Source organism: Anneissia japonica, unplaced genomic scaffold (genome assembly GCF_011630105.1).
Source record: "Anneissia japonica isolate Jap-2015-1 unplaced genomic scaffold, ASM1163010v1 scaffold3019_len273136_cov204, whole genome shotgun sequence".
NCBI lineage: Eukaryota > Metazoa > Echinodermata > Crinoidea > Comatulida > Comatulidae > Anneissia > Anneissia japonica.
Window position 1 is genome coordinate 210,002 of NW_022756235.1, and position 17,600 is coordinate 227,601.

The window sequence follows — 17,600 nt, forward strand, 5'->3', positions numbered from 1 at the left end:
AGATCTATTTCTAATGCAATATGGGCGTGGTAATGGTAGAAATTAATTTCAAGAAGTGGTCTAATGGTTATTTCTTTTCAACACTCCAGGAGCAAAACACGATGCCAATTGAAAACCTTGCATTAAGACCTTGACGCAAATTCTGGCCGTCTAATCAATTTTGGCTTTCTGTTCTCACCACAGCCACAAAAAAAAAAATTTAATAAAATAAAAAAAATCCAGAAATCATATAATAGATCATTTTCTGTTGCATCCATTCTCGAAATGCTGTTGCATAATGCTGAATACACATTTTCAGCAATAAAATTCACAGCATTGAACCTCAGTCATTTAATAAATGCTGCTTTTTAAATCTCTAATCGATCAATCAATCCATCAATTAACAGCTATTTGTAAGGCACTAATATCCAGGACAGACACCATGTTCAGTGGCTCTATCACATAAGCATTACTCAAACTGCACGTAATGAGATTACAATAAACAACCACCGCAACTTGCACCAGCAACAACAATAAATACAGTACAGTAATACTACAAGTAATTTTCGGATACAAAATTGACTACAAATTGAATGTACATAACAAACTTGGAGATGACATAAAATATTTATTTTCAGTAGTAAAAAATTTACATTTTTTCCCTTTTTAGCATGAACTAATCTACAGTATAAGAATTAATCAAGCTAATACTGTAAGCAGTAATGTTACAAATATTAGCTGCAGAAACCTATTAGTTAAAGCCTCACTGCGTCGTACGATCGTCACGCAACGAATCTAACTGTGCTCAGTGTGAGCACTCGACGACACGACACCGTCTCCTAATTCATCCGAACGGATCGTTATTAAAAGCGATCCGTTGTGCGCGCGTCGTCACTTTGCGTTCTTTATGGAATCGCGTCGGCCGACAACCGTCAGGGGCATTGAGTGCCCAGCTAAACGTGTATTACCTTTCCATACTTTGTCTTGTGACATAATTCACTCTCCTCTTTCTAAGGAAACAAAATATTCCAATTACATTAAATTAACATAATCCTATACACCTGTGTAAATGCTCTATGTACTTGAGACATATGATGTCGGCAGACCTCTCCAGAGTGTCAATTAAACCAAAGATACTAGAAACACAAGATAAAGTTCTCCACAGAAAAAAACTGTTCCACCGAAATGCATGGTGGGAATACAAACAATGGGGCGCCGCGTATGTCTGGATCTAAAAAACTTATGCCAGCGTTACACAAATGTGAATACATAACCTCTTTTTGCGGAGGTAGAAATCATTGCTATTATTCATTAAGATACAACAAGTAGGCATAAATAAATCAAAACAATAAAATGACAGACACCAAAGCGCAGAATCGTATGACCGGACTCTGATTAGTGATAACGGTTTCCTCTATTAATGAGAAAAAAAAAGGGTGCCGTGTGCATCTGGATATGCTTAGCAACAGAAAGGCACCCTATACGTCTGGACCAAGTATAGAAAACTTGCACTATAAAAAGAGAAGGGTGCCGCGTATGTCTGGACCAATTTCTGCCTCATTTTTGCTATGCGAGTGCTCTATCTTGTATTTTTAGTATCTTTGATTAAACTTAACAACTGAACAGTCAGAACAGAGTCAGGAACATGCCACATCCCATGTGCTTTAAAGGACAATTTAATAATAAAAAATTACAGAAGCCAAGAAATGTCATAAGCTGCTTTCCTAAGAATAGAAAGAAAGTCAAGTAACGCCATGAGTGTGGCACTGTTATATGCTGTTGAATGAATGAACCTGGGATGTGGTTCCTATGTTTGGATTATTCAGACCAATTAAAGTACCTGTGCTTTATTACACCCTTTCCCACACTCATTGCAAAATACAGTCCCAAACCTCTCCCCCATCACCCATCCTGTCTGGCTAAACATGGAATCTTCCCTGGTACTGACTGTTAAAGTAGACATTGCTTATACTGTACTTACTATTTTAATACAAAATCTATAATTTTTATTTGGGAATAATAAAGCATGGAGATTTCATATAATAGAATGTATTTACAGATTTATACAGTACAAGACAATTTGTTTTTCTTCTTTTCAATTCGGACTGAATGGTACCGTATGGTAAGAGTATGGCATGACTCAGCATTATGTCTTGTGGTATCTTGTGATCATCTGATGAGGCAGAGTAAAATAGAAAACATAAGCACCACATGAGTTGATGCTTCAACTTCCCTTCCAGTGGAAGACATCACTAAAATCAAGGCTAATCTTCTGATGACGTCAAAAAGCTAAAACCTGCAAAGAATAAATGATTGAAGATTCTAATATTTCATAAATTCATATTACAGTATTATTCAATGAATACATGCAATTTTTACCAGGTAGGCCTATTGTAATTATTGTATTACAAATGATTATTTGCTATACCATAAACAACATCTTATTTAACACCATATTTCCTTATATTATGAAATCTGTATTTAAAAAAAACTTTATACACAATACATTGGGAAAGATTTTACCAAAACAAAAACCCAAAACTGTTCTCATTTAACTTCATTTATTTATTTAAAACGATTTAAAAATGTAACCATAAGATCAGGGAAGAGGGATAGAGATACACTGGATGGAGTGGACATACACTGCAAAACTTTAGGCCACGAGAATGAAAGTTGTAGGTTTGCGTCCGAAAAATTTTGAAAACACATGAGGCATTTTTTCATTTTTCATTATTTTTTTATAAATGCTGTCCACAAGCCGCGGCATTGGTAATTTTACATTTATTCCCAGGAAACAATGCTTACAGTCATAAAATGTACACTAGCCTATAAAACAGATCCTTTTCTACATTTAAGACCTCTTTAAACATATGAGATTTCCTATTGGTCAGAAAGATCGATTTGACCTGTAAATGACCTCAGCAGTGATCAGCGATCATGGTGCGATGTGGCCAGGCCTGCCTTCACTCGGTGTTCGCGACGAGTGATCAGTGATGAATAGATAATTTTTCTGTCTGTTTACAACTTAGAAAGTCCATTTTTTAAAACGAAGTATATTTTTTTCAAAATAATGAAAATTTTCGTGCGGTAGCTTTTTAGGCAAGCGGGCGGTGGACGCAAACCTATAACTTTCATTCCCGTGGCCTTAAAGAAAAGTTCTTGTCATAAAGTTTGGAATTTTATCCTGCTCGCTACTTTTACACTGAAAAAACTATCTTCATTTAACGTTAAAGCAAAACATGTAATATTTTGATCATAGAGAAATAGTTAATTCAATAACTAAAGTAAGTAATTAATACAGAACAAATTTGATTGTACTTGTACATACAAACACATTATAACATAGACTTTATCACCATCATCATCGTTTTTTCTTCTTTTCATGTTTTTGTTTCCTATTCTGACTATCAGCTTGCGATTTTGAAGAATTTATTGTGTTTACATCTTCTTCCAATAGGCCTCCTACAGCCGAATTCTAGAAAGAACATATTCAAATAAATTATAATAGTCCTAGGCCTAATTAATAAAAAAAAAATAACAGTAAACATACTGTACATACAGTACACTTCTACCACCAGACAAATTTAATAAAATTCAATAACAAAGTTTGACATTTGCGTACAATCAATACTTCCTACGATATATATAATATAAAACATATTTAAATATAGAGAGAGCTAGTGTAGGCCTAGGCCTACGTGATGCAACCTGGAAGAGGCAGTTTAACAGAGAGCTGAGGCTGAGCGCGTGGGCGTTGTGAAGTTAAATTTTAGGCAGGGCCTGTTCCTGTCGTACACGCTTCCTCAATAAATAACTCTATACGTTACCCTCACTTGAGCCCAGGTTATACGTTACGTTCATCTTACCTTATCCGATCCTTGATTAGGTAACACAAAAATCGCAGCAATGGCTATAATTTGAAATATTGCACCAAATATTAAACCATAGTGAAGAATATCTCCGACAAAATCAACTTCCGACATTTTGTTTGTTTGTTGTTAGAGGTATTTAACCTTAACCTTTGCCCTAAAAGAGGCAAGAATCTACCAATCAGATTTGAAAAGCACATCCAGCAACACACACCGCGACGTTTTAAACTGGAGCCTCGATCAACCAAACCTGGAAAACGATCATAATCCCGTAGGTTAAATGTTTTTTACAATAATCAAATTATTATAATTTTAAAATGTAGGCCTAATCAATGAATCTATAAGCAGTTACATGTAATAAAATTCTGTAGTTTAGGCCTAGTAGTGATAGAATGTAAAAATCATGCGAAGATTCCGAACCTGCCTTTTTAGGCCTAGGCTAGGCCTAGGAAGTACTAGCCTACTAGTATACTAGAGGCTAGGCCTAGCCCCTCATACAGCTCTAGTGATGTCGAGGGAGAGGCGCCTAGTTAGTGGCCTGGTCATGTTGTCCTGGCTGTGAACATAAATATAGACTTCACTACGCGTAGGTAAGCCTAGGGGCTATGACGTCTAGCCTAGCTAGAACTACATATGTATGTAATTTGTAGGAGTATCATGCCGCGTGAGACTTTCGTTCTATAGTAATAGACCTAAACCTCTCCCAAAAAGTGTTGGGGGGTGTGTGTCCGGGGAATTCCCCTCCCCCGCCCAGAATGTTTTCCCTAGATACCAGGAAATGCATTCTTTGGTACTTTTTAGTTGTACTGTATGTTACAATCACACATTTTTTCTTGAGAATGCATCTGCCATCCACATTCGAAAATAGAGAGAGCTTGAAAATACACATACAGTATATTTTTTATTATAGGCAATATTATTATTACAGTTATGCGTGAGATTTTGGTCCTTAAGCATGAGAGCATAAGACAGACCTTGAATGCGTGAGTCTCACACCGAATGCGTGAGCCTTGACGTGTACAGTATGGTAAAGAAGCAAACATAAGTTTAAATATGGGAACTATGAAAAAATAAATATAAATCAAATACGGTATGCCAGGAATACTGTAACACATTAAAAGTCATTTAAAATAAAACAAGCTGAACAACTTACAGTATCTCCAACGATGTAGTCCCTTGTAAATTATGAAGGCCAAAAATAAAACAAAAATAGGGATAAGAATAAGGAATCTAATGCTAATGAAATTGAAAAGGAATAAATTTTTAAATTACATTATCAGAAGTTTAGTAACATACATATTAATCATAAATTGAGTGACAATAATATTTAAAGATTGATTACAATATTACTTATCATCTTCTTTATGTTTAAGGTATTTCTTTAGTTCCATTTTAAATCGGAATGAATTTGATATATTTGCTTGTAGTCAGAAGTTTATTCCATTCTTTAATTGCAATAAAATAGAATGTATTTCATCCTATACCTTGGACTTTAGGCGAGTAGAGTGGCTGAGCGGTTAAGCAAGGGTGCCGCTAACTACAGCCTTAACATCGGCGCTGGTTCCAGCCACTCCTTTTCCATAGAGTACCACAGTCGTGCCGTTACAACACAAGGTGGCGCCCTCTAGACATTTATTACCGTTCATTATGCCTGAATGACTTCATAATCTTAATGGTTTAGAATAGGCTTTCTGGAATGCATTTTAAAACCTAATAATTTACTATCAAAATGTACTAAAAACACAAAAAGCTGGCATTATATTAGTTATCGAATACACATTTATTAGAAAATGGCGTCGGTTGAACTCATTTTGTGTTGCTGATAGCAACGGAGTAGTATCACATGGTATCGTGAAATAACACTGTCGTACAGTAGTCTATAGTTTGGTTGGTAGAACCAAGTCTTCTTGGATATGGACTTAACATAGAGGTCCAGTGTATACATCTGGCTTGCGTGCACTTTAAAGAACCCATTGCATCTTTCGGAAGAGTAGGGGTTACCCTGATGTTACTGGTTCATTTCAGCCCCTGTCGTTGTGGAATAATTTGAACATGTAGGGCTCTACTATAAGCGCCTCTTAACGGTTGCTAGGTAGTTACGGACCACACCCATACACAATTCAGCACAATGATGCTACAAGTTATGGGTTATTCCCTATGTTTCCTACATAAATTTGTACTGACTGCCACAAGTAAAATACAGTCTAAAATTCTATGAAAATTATCAGAAAGGTATGGAGCGGTTCTGCCAATAACTATCTTATAAACATGAATTAGTTGCAAGAACACTCGAGTAACAGCAAAATAAGTAGGCCATTAAGTATCTTCAAGAAGAGGCTAACTAAATTATAAATACAGTAGGTGGTTGAAAACTATGATCACTCAAACATCTTTTTGATTTAAAACATAAGTGTTGGGATAATAATAATAATAATAGTGTACAGTTTTATATAGCGCACATATCCATCTAATGTAAGATGCTCAGGGCGCTTGATATGTGGACTAGGAACTCGATCTAAATTACTTTCTTCGCCCCTAAGGGTCCCTTCGTGTCTGTGCTACCCGGTAACCGGGTACCAGCAACTCTCGTCGTCCACCACAGGGTGGACGACGTCCTGCAACCTCTACTAATTTTAAAACTTGATGATTGTTGTTTTGTAGATCTTCTGGATTAACTGATGAAGGCCTAAGTACTACATACCTATCACTACCAATATGAACCAAGAAACACTAACTGGTAAAGAATTGTACATTGTCTATTGAGAGTAATACATCTTTGTTCTCAGAGACAAAGTATTGTTCAGAATGAATGATGACAATGTTCAGTTAGTTTTAATTTGTAATGCTATTTTTAATTGTGGATTATCATTTTATTATCTTCATCATTATTGTCACAATACATCAACATCATTATCATCGCCCTTATCGTTGTCATGATTAGTATCACATACAATAGCTGTATTTTATACCGTTGTGACAATAAAGTTTTATGGTATCGTATTGATGATCTTCATCAATGTTGTTACCATTATCATCATCATCATCATCATCATTGTCACCATGCAGCATCATCGTTATCATCATCATCCTTCTCGTTATCATATCACACCATTATCATGATCGTCATCAGTGCTCTTACTATTAGATCATCATCATCATCATCCACATTATCATCACCATCCTCATCATTACTATCATCATCACCACCACCATCATTACTATCATCATCACCACCACCATCATTACTATCATTATTTGTATTAATAATTATTAGAAGTTTTAAACTAACTGTTGGTAAACTTCCCAAAAGGTACCCAAGTTGGAATTCTGATTGATCTAAGTTCACCATTAAACATCGAGCAGCGTTTACCAAATATCCCAAACCCTGCAGAAGAATGTGGCAATAGTGAGATATCTTCAACTGAAACTAAGCTGGAAACACTTGTTGGTATGTATTAATATGTCGTCTAGTCTCCTTGAATTGTTTTTAATTTATAGTAATTCCATCTTTTTATAATCTACCAAGTTTAGGATGTTGACTCAGATTTACTGTGTAAGTATTCATCCTATTTCCCCCATTCTTATCCCTTTTAGGAAGTAATATTAAAGTACAAGTTCTTGACTGAGAACATATTTCTTTTTTTATTTATATTTTTTCATTTCTCTTTCATGTAAAAACAGGTGTACTCACCACAGGATGGAAGTACTAAACTACGTATAAATATAGTGTAGTCATGTCTTGTTTAAAAGGACAGCAAGTGTACTTGTCACTGAAAATATAATTCAAGATAAATAGGCCTAAAGCTTGGTGTTAAAGGACAGCAGATGTAACAATCAATATCAGATTTTATCTTTTATTTGTATGTAAAATACAAATGGCAACTGCATTTATTTATATACTGATCAAAATACAAGTCAGAGGCAGATTGGTACAAATTCTTTACTAACTGTATGTCCCTTTTGACCTTAATCCTAATGGTGAGATTTGAGAAATATCAGTTAAAAAAAAATTAATAATTGTAATACTAATAACAATTATAAGCAACAAGAAGTCTTGCAAGATGAACCATCTAGGTAAACTTAATGGTATATTAATTTTTTAATTGAGAGTATTAATGATGATGATGATAATATTTATAATAAATAATAATGATTAATGATATTAAATAGTGTACACTTCAGTACCTATCAGAAAAGTATGTTGAAAGTGGGAAACAGTGTTGGTTATTCAATTACAGAACCTGATGAGAAAACAAATTTAGTGAATATGAGTGTGCAAGGAAAAGAATGTACAAATCAAGAATCAGAAAACAGTCGAAATCAAAGTTTCAAATGGAGTGAAGGTATGCATGGATAAGGCAAATTAATACTTTCATTTTATTTATAATTATTATTTATTAGTATATTTATTTCGTGAGGGTATTCATCATACAGCAATACCTATTTTAGTTATTTTATTTATTTCTTGAGGGTAGCCATACAGAACAGCTCCTATACAGAACGGCTCCCTTGTGGGTCCTTATATTGTTATGAAACAATTTAAAATTCTCGTAGCTGAATTATATATGTACATCATGTAATCAAAATGCATAGCTTTCAGCCAGGCAGTAAATGTTATAGATCATGGGTGTGGGAGCAATTGGCAAAGCAGTTATTTCCTGGACCTTGAGGTTGGATGTTTGAAACTTTCGGTGTGCATCTCCCTTCTATTGGTCAAAGCAGGCATTGCACAGTCTGGCCCCAAAAGCCAAGAAAAGAGTGATAGAGACTCTTGTCTTTGAGCTCAGTGTTCTGATTTTGACTTCATAGCTTTATACTGGATCCTATAGTACAGTACTAGGTACCCACACACTTATACTGTACTACAGTGTTGAGAGAGAAAATTGTGAAAAGGGAAAAGTTAAAAGCAAAGTGAGAGACTTGAAACCCTGACCTTGATGTTGGAGGCTTGAAACCGCAAGCGTTACACTGACTGCTTTATAAAAATTCATCCAGGACAATAATAATACATATAATTTATAGTAATTTTGTGGGCGTAAGTTATACTGGGTTACCTTGATCTAACCACAATCACATTTTTATTTACATATACTGTAATATATTACATTTTTATTCACATATAATTTATACTAATCTTGTGGGCGTAAGTTATACTGGGTTACCTTGATCTAACCACAATCACATTTTTATTAATATTTATTATCAATTTTTATATTTTATGTTAGTTCTTTCATTAGACTTTTCAATGATTTTAAACTGATTGTGTTGAGATTAAAAGTTTTAGATGTGCATTTTAAAAATCCCTATTATTATTATTATTATTATTATTATTATTATTATTATGTGGCAATCATTCTACTGTTACAGTTAAATTGCACAGATTATGGTTTTGCTAGTCACTGTGTTTGATTACTGTGGGATTTCACCTGGTCAGTGTCATGTACAATGTGGTACTATCTATGCTCCATAGGGAATATCCCTAATACTACTCACAAAGCTGTAAATCCACAATATCCTGCTAGGTACCCATCTATACTAGCTTCCTGGGAACTATTTGGAAACATTTAATTGTTTGAGTTAAAGACACATGCAATTGAACTTGAACTAGATTTGAACCTATGCTTCCAAGATCACAAGCCTCACCTTCCCAGTAACAATGACAACAATCTTAATATTGAGAATCCAATAGCAGAATGTCCCAATAACACCCCCACCCTTCCCCTCACCCCATGATGCAAAACACTGCTCCTCCTCACCCTCCATGGTGCCACCATTGCATGATTAATAGCGCAAGCTAAGATAATAATTGTACTACATGATTCATTTATTTTTATACATTTCAAATAAGTTGTATTACATCAAAAAGATTGCAAATTCATCATATAAATGACATATGACATAGCAATTCATGTTCTACTGTATACTGTGTTCCTATTGGTTGGTTACTGTATTGATACTCAAGTTAACCAATCACAGTACAGTTTATTTACATTGTATTGTGTGTGTTCTTATTAACGTCAAATGAAGCAGTTACTCATCAAATAAAAATGACTCAAGTAGACAGCTGCTTCAATTATACAGTATTATGCATGATAACACATTTTTGTAAAACAAAATCTGATTTACACAAAGTAGAAAAAAGAAAAGTTCCACTATTAATTAGTGATAAAGGCTATTCCATCAATTAAAAGTAAGATGGTTTGCATTATAGAAACACAAAAATCTTAAGGGAGGAGAATAAAAACTGCCTTAAAATACTTAATTAGATATTGTAACTACTATTAAATTTGAAATATTATTTTATAAAAGTAAATATAAATAAATTAAATATCTGAAACAAATTTTGAAAACACCCGAATGAATCTTGAATTTTGAATTCAGCTGACAATGGGTAATTCTGGTAAAAATATCCTCATAATACTCTCTCAGAGGGACTTGACCTTGATTGACCTTATGTACTTTATACCTCATTGACGTCAAATAAAGCAAACCTGAATAACAGACCCCAGCACTGATAGATTCATTAGGCCCACCAGCTGTCACCAAGACAATAGAAGCGCCCAAATTATGACTACACTCAAAACAAAACCCACACAATACATTTTGCATTGGCTCCTGTATAGGGAAACACCCAAAGGTTAGTATATAAATCTGATCCCATCATCTGTATTCATTAAGATTTATACAGCTTGTCATTTAGGTGCTCAGAACTTAGTTAAACTGATCTCATTCGTCACAGCAGCATAATGGTGGTTTATATAGGATTCATTCGGTCTGAGAAATATTGTTTGAAAAATTATTGGCGTAAGGACATTCATTCATTTTATAAGTTACTACAAATTCAGACAAAAAATGTAATTTATCTTGCATATGGATATTAGTAATACTTAATTATTTAGTAAATAATATGATTTTATTTTTCTATGTGAATCAAATAGTTTGAAAATATGCATTTACCACATTAGGCATGTCACTTATGTTTTTTTTTTTTTTTTTAGAGCAATTTATTTTCAATTTGTTCAGCATGTCTGTTACTATATATTATAAATTCATAATGACATGTGAACTCAATTCATGTTCACTTCAATTATTCATGTTATATTGATTGTAGTTATTAATGTTTGTCTGCTGAATCATTTATTTAAGAAAATTTGTGTTGGCATATAATTTTTTTTGTGTTTGTAATCAATTCTGATTAAAATATAAGATTGTTTTAAGTATTTTACATTTTAGTTTAGTTACAGCATTGTCTGGATCTTAAAGGAAGCCCAATAAATAAATACTTTTGTTTGTTTGTAGATATACCGCTTGTGGAAAACGAACAGTTTGATTTTGATCTGTCTTTATCACCGAAGTAAGTAAACAACTACAATTACCACTATTTTGATACATACTGACTTTTAGGCATTAGTAAAATATTCTTTGTTTAGTAATTTTATATATGTTAGACAATTATCAGCATTTCAAATCAACACACTTAAACATGGTTTTATATTAACAATTATACTTACCATAATCATCTTAAGTATTATCATCATCATCACCACCACCTATTTAATCATCAGTATCACTATTATCAAAGTCATCATCATTGTCATCATCATCATAATCATAAACATCATTATCATCAATATCCTTTTTGTGCAGGTGCAATATTACCAGCAAATTTAAGAATGTGCTCATTTTTAATGTCCTTCCTGTCAATTTGTCTGGTTGTCTTTCATTCATTATCTTTCCTCCATTTTCTGTTTTCAGTTTTCGTAATTCCATTACATAATGTGATTTTATTTTATCCTAGTGGTGCCAATAGAGTTGACTCAAATGATGAAGAAGATGAAGTGTTTTTTGGACCAGTGAATCATCGTGAGAAGTGTGTTCGCGTTAAGAAAGACATTGAAAGCAAGTCTCTCAAACCTCTCAGTCCGCTAACCAATGAACAGTACGCTGAACTATTTAAAGAAGCAACTGGACTTGTGATGGATCTCCAGCAAAATGGAGACCCAGTCAAAGAAAAGAAAACATCAGGAGAAACAGAACAATTTATCAGTAAAACACTTGAATCACTGAAGCTGACCAGTCTGTACGATTCATCCCCTGAAACAACTGTTGACTGTAGCAACAAAACTGCAATTTCAGAATCGCAGTGTTTCAAACGAGAACAGAAGAAAGATATTAGAAGTCCAAGGCGTCAGACTTACATTATCACAAAAAATGTTAATCCAATCAGCGAGCTACCTAAGGCTAGTGAGTGTGTATCAAGGCTAAAGCCAGCTGGTGCTGTAGCTTTTAAGGCTAAAGGAGCAGTTCAAAAGAGTGTGCCACGGCCATCAATGAAGGCTAAGAATCCTAAAGGAAGTGTAACTGCAAGCAAACAGTCTTTTGCCAAGAAAAGACAGGAGCTTTCAAAATCAAATGTAAGTAAATTCAGCTGTGAACTGAGCAACCTGCATAATAACCATCAGAACACTGTAATTGAAAATATCACTCAGATATCAATGCTTTCTTTAAAAAAACACACACAGACACACAAACAACTGAGCTTATTTTTGTAAATTTTCCACATCGCTAGTAATCAGAAAATTGAAGTATTTTGAGGTTTTTGCAATAATATACAGTATGTTATAAATCATGAGAATAAAAGCAAAGAATAAAAATTGAGTTCAATTAAAAATGTGTAAATTATTATTTTATGTAAATATTTTAAGATTGCTTTAATTTTTGCAAAGGTCTCCACATTGTCAGTGAAGACAAGTCCACCAAAGAGGGTAAGAAAAAGTAGCAGCCAATGTTCTGAGGATGGCATCTCAGACACATCTAGTATCACCTCTGACATAAGTGAAACATCCACCTCCAGTATACCTGTACCTGGAAAGAAACGGTCATTGCCAGTCCCTTCAAAGGTAGGCCTTAACTTTTGATTGTTCTTGTAATATCATAAATGGTAAACTTGATGACGTTTAAATATATTATATCCAAAATAATTGAATGCATTTTAATATAATACTCACTCTTGAATATGTGTTATAATAAAAAGTAAAACAAAATTGTTTTCTTTTTACTATCACAGCTCATGAAATCAGGTTTAGCAGCACCAACAAAAATTGTGAATGGACACAAAGGTAATATTATGTTATTTTCCCCCATCACCATTTTCCGACCTATATTTTATATTCTGTACTTGTTGTATTTCAACATTGCAATATTAAAACTATTTAAAAAAATATAATTTAAGGTCCATCTAACAAGCCTACACTTATGAAGCCAGGGACATTCCAACGGCGGACACTTATAGTCAACCGAAGTCAAAAAGGAGAAACTACCTCTAAAACACAACAGCAGCCTTTGAAAGCCACATTGTCATTAAAATCAACCAAAAAGACAACGCCAGTTAGCAAAATGCAGCCAGGTAAGCAGGCAAAAAACCATTAAGTACCAGTGTTTAGTAGTCCTAAAGAAATTTGCTTGCAAGGGTCATTGCTACAGATCTCATATCCCTCACAGTCAATAATGCTGCAGCTAGTTATCAGTCCATTATTCAAAACTATTATGTACAAACTTAAATAATCCACGTGAAAAGTATAGAGACAATGTTGATAAAGTGACTTTGTTAAGGACACACAAACATGTGGTCAGGAACAATGCTCAATCATTTGATTGTAAACCCAAAGTATTTCACTCTGTGATACATTTTTCAATGATGTAAAACTTTTGGTCTAATGAAAATAATCTCTTTGAATCTATAGCCGCAAAGGATCCTAGAAAGACACCGTCATCCAACCTGTCAGTAGCTAAGAGCTCCCAGGTCAGAAAGGGTACACCACGAGGTACTCTGATGTCTACACCTGTATTCCAGGAAAAAAGAGTTGTTCCTAAACGAATTATTACATCAAGCTCAAAAACAGATCCAAAACAGATTACAAGATCCACAAGGTATTTAATCTCAATTTTTTAAGTCTGGGCTAAGAATTAAAAAAAAATCTACAGTGTATTCAAGGTTTTAAATAAAAACCAGTGCTGCTTTAATGAAATTTAAATGGAATGAAAACAATTCAAAATAAATTTTGTTTTTATTTTCTCAATTTCAGTAGTCCATACTCAGCATCGAGTCTTAAAGCCACGCCTGCAACACCTTCCATTTCTAATCATAAGCCGTCGGTATCAACCACTGGCTCAGCTCGTCGTCGGTCTGGTATACCAACACCGATGAAATCATCAACCAAAAGCCGAGTATTTTCATTCAATAACGTTGCACCGCCAAGGTAAGGTCCATCATTTATTAGCTTCTGTTTCCTGCAAACTGTTACAATTGTCATTCAAATCTTCAATATAAATTTTGCTAGCCATCCAAAATTTGACCTTCATAAACATATTCTTATGAAATTCATCACTCTGAGATATGCTTAGTCTATTTCGTGAGTAACAATGTTGGGAACTAGGGGAAGAGAAGCGTCAGGTGCACCTTCATCCTGGAAAAAACCTCTCTAGCTACCTGCACAATCTACTCGAAATTAAACAGCAGGGTCAAGGGATCCACAGTGAGCTGACGTCAATGGACCCTTCATGACTCGACGGAGACTCATTATAAGTAACAAGCCCCCTGAAACAGGTACAGAACATACTTATATGGCCAATCAAGTGCCGCTGCAACTGTTAGCTGCCAACACAAACACACCACCCTACAGGCTACACAAGCGTTACAATAGGCATGCCATATGCTTAGTAAATTTAGCACTTGGTCTGGGCCCCCACAAGCAGATCACAAAGTATTGTGGGCAGTCATAGCGCAACAAAACCAGATTTTAATCTATCGGAAAGAATACATTGTTTCTAAGAAGTTTTTAGCATCCTTCACAAATATGTCTCCAAGATATGAAATAATAACTAACATCAAATATGGAACAAAGACTATGTTTTCGGAGACAGTTTGTACATGGCGATTAGTTTATCCATTATCTATTACTTATTATTAAGTATCTCACTCATAGACTAACAACATTACAATTTATTTGTGTTTATTGATGTAAGCCTAAATATTACTCCTGCCAGTGTCAATAAAAGTATCTTTTTTTATTGTTTGCTAATTCTGCTTTTGTCATTAGTAATTACTCTGTTATCAAATCCCTTAATCTTCCGTAGTCCTCTTCCAATGCGTATCAGCCAGAGTTCTATGTCTAGCAGTAGTGTATCTGATTCGCCAATTTTTCCTAAAGTAATGCCAAAGATACCAGAGTACGCCAGCACACAGGAGCAGTCTGCATCACCTGCATGTACCCAGGTTGTAGACAAATTCACTGAGAAAAGAATTCACAAAGAGGACTGTATCGCTCCAAATGATGCTAAGCCACAACAATTACAATGTGACAAAACTATTGAGAAGCCCAGTCCAGCAGCTAAAACTGCTGTGGTGAGTAAAAAAACTTTAATGGCAGTTGAAAGCAGACAGTAGTGTGGTGGTGATGATACTGATGGTGGAGGGGATGATAATATGGTTTGCAGTAATTTTTCTAGTGATGATGATGGTGGTATTTGTAATGATAATGATTGAAATGATGATAAATTCTTAAAAAATAACTTTGTTTCTTTTCTTAGCTCATTGACTTGAATGATAGTAAAACATCAGCTGTATCCTCATCAACGGCAAACTTGATAAATTTTGCAGATACTCCTGAAGTGAGTCTATTTTTCATACAAAAATTACAGTTTTATACAGTAATATACAACAATATTAACAATCGTTGGCCAGTGGCAGTCTCTGAGACCACTATTAGTTATTGTCACCGATTGTGTATGTTGTTACTGTAGTTCGGCAAAACAGCAATTTTTGTTGCCTTATTAATGGTAATATCTCATTTTTATGATATATTTTTCTATTTATATTCAGTGCATAATACATATCTGTCTGTCCTTGTTCACAGCCCAAGATGAACCTGCCCGTCAGTGAGAAAGAAAACCTGCTGATAGTCATCTAAGAAGTAGCAATACATGTTTTAGCAGGATCAATGATATAAAATATTTTAATTCAAGTTTCAATCATTCCAGACATCTTACACTAATCTAGTGGTTGCCACCTAAAGCCACATATATTGGTGGAGTGATAGGAAATTATGTTTACAGCAATGTCTGAGGCTGATATTTATGACCAGCCATTGCTCAGCACTGCTACAAGAAATCAACAGGAGATGCAAAAAAATTAGGCCTCTGCTATAGTCTATAGCCAGGCAATCACTGCCCCTGGCGGCTGTTGGCTGATTAAGCTGCATGCATAACGGATCGTTTGTAATGACGATCCATTCAAATTGCTACTGACAATCAGCAGACAGTGTTGCGTCATCTAGCGCTCACAGCAAGTGGAGTTTAGTTCGCCGGCCGACCGTAGTACGTGGCAGTGATTTTAACCCTATATCCTGGGGCTGGGAGGTGAGCATTCTAATCACCAGGCTAAACAGCTTAATTTTTTCTATTTTTTGGCAATTCATATGGTCTCATAACTCTAATTATTCTCTTCTAGTAACACTTGTTTGAACAAATTATTGTTTTTATTGTTTTTTAATGTGAATCATTGGTAATTTTGTCATGCTTTTCAATTTTTTGTGAACCTTCCTGATTAATTTCCTCTGGAATATACATGTTCTCTTCCATTGCTCTAAAACTGTAAAGTGTTTATAACAAATTTTATTACATTATAAGAAATTAAGGTTGTATTTGGTACCACACATGTATAGCCATTTGAAAGCTTTGAAAAAAGTGAACAATTTAGAAGTACATTAACCACCATAATGATATTACAAGTAGAGAACAATAACTTAGACAGAATGAAATCTCTGTAATAGACGTATATATATCAAATATCAATCATGTAATGTACATAAAAAATAGCAATTGTAACGTTTGATCTTTGATAAAATTCGCTAATCAAGTTACATTTATCATAGTACTGTATTTTCATCAGTAGATAGATTAAATTTACTGTAATATATCAAAATGAAAGCCGATTAATTCGCTTGCAATGACATTAGATTTTAAATTTTGATATAAATTAGTTTGGTTAATGTAAATAGTAAAATAAAATAATAATACGTCATATGCTAGATGCTGCTATGTGCCTCAGTTATTGTTGGCAGCCATCTGGTTAGTTTTCCTGCAGCAAAGAAATGACTCTGCTCTAAAAAATTGTGTGTTTTAAATCGGATGCAGAAGTTTATTTACTATATTAGTAGATTACCTTTGAGAAACCGCACAAAACACATGCGTACCAATACTAGATATCCTACATGAATGATGTTCATATAGTGAATTTGATTTGCTACATGTAGATTTATTTTCAGGGTTATTTTAACTTTTAGACTTTTGTTTCTTTTTGCTTTATATTAAATTGAATATATAATTTTTGGCTGTGTATCAAGCAATAAAATGCTAAATATGACTTTACCTTATTATTCAAAGATGTGGATTTTGTGTCTCCAGAATTTTGACAACAATGGGTCCAGCAAATCCGAATGTACATGCTTAGTTGTGCGCAGAAGGCACATCAGACTGAATTTTATGGAATAATATCTGATCATAATAATGACGCCATTCCTGAAGAGTGACTGACCCTTATTATTTTGTAGGCTTGATTTAGACGGAATTGATGATTGGCCTAATGATGTCGGTGATACGCACTCAGAAACATGACGTCAGAATAGCGTAGACCTAGAGAGTTGCTTTATTTTTCAACACTACCATATTTTTCGTACTCCTACACTTTTGGCG

At 34.3% G+C, this 17,600-nt stretch overlaps 1 protein-coding gene and 1 long non-coding RNA gene across 4 annotated transcripts; one reads left to right on the forward strand and one right to left on the reverse strand.

Moving 5' to 3' along the window:
* Positions 1-3,402: 3,402 nt before the first annotated feature.
* Positions 3,403-3,989, reverse strand: LOC117124140. The gene is made up of 2 exons (XR_004447938.1): positions 3,846-3,989; positions 3,403-3,454 (listed from the first exon to the last, which is right to left on the reverse strand). It is a non-coding gene; the product is annotated as an uncharacterized LOC117124140 (long non-coding RNA).
* LOC117124139 (G2 and S phase-expressed protein 1-like) lies at positions 3,987-17,276 on the forward strand. Of its 3 annotated transcripts, none has more exons than XM_033270285.1 (14): positions 3,987-4,119; positions 6,510-6,585; positions 7,159-7,296; positions 8,087-8,191; positions 11,148-11,202; positions 11,647-12,262; positions 12,575-12,748; positions 12,916-12,967; positions 13,081-13,254; positions 13,592-13,778; positions 13,937-14,107; positions 14,985-15,252; positions 15,438-15,518; positions 15,764-17,276. In XM_033270285.1, the coding sequence occupies exons 2-14, from the start codon at positions 6,564-6,566 to the stop codon at positions 15,815-15,817; spliced, it is 2,097 nt and encodes a 698-aa protein (XP_033126176.1). In that variant the 5' UTR covers positions 3,987-4,119; positions 6,510-6,563; the 3' UTR covers positions 15,818-17,276. The 3 variants fall into 3 exon arrangements, with proteins under 3 accessions (XP_033126176.1, XP_033126175.1, XP_033126177.1); XM_033270284.1 differs by having other exon boundaries at positions 3,989-4,119; positions 13,934-14,107; XM_033270286.1 differs by lacking the exons at positions 3,987-4,119; positions 6,510-6,585; positions 7,159-7,296; positions 8,087-8,191 and adding an exon at positions 10,553-10,652 and having other exon boundaries at positions 13,934-14,107.
* Positions 17,277-17,600: the final 324 nt, after the last annotated feature.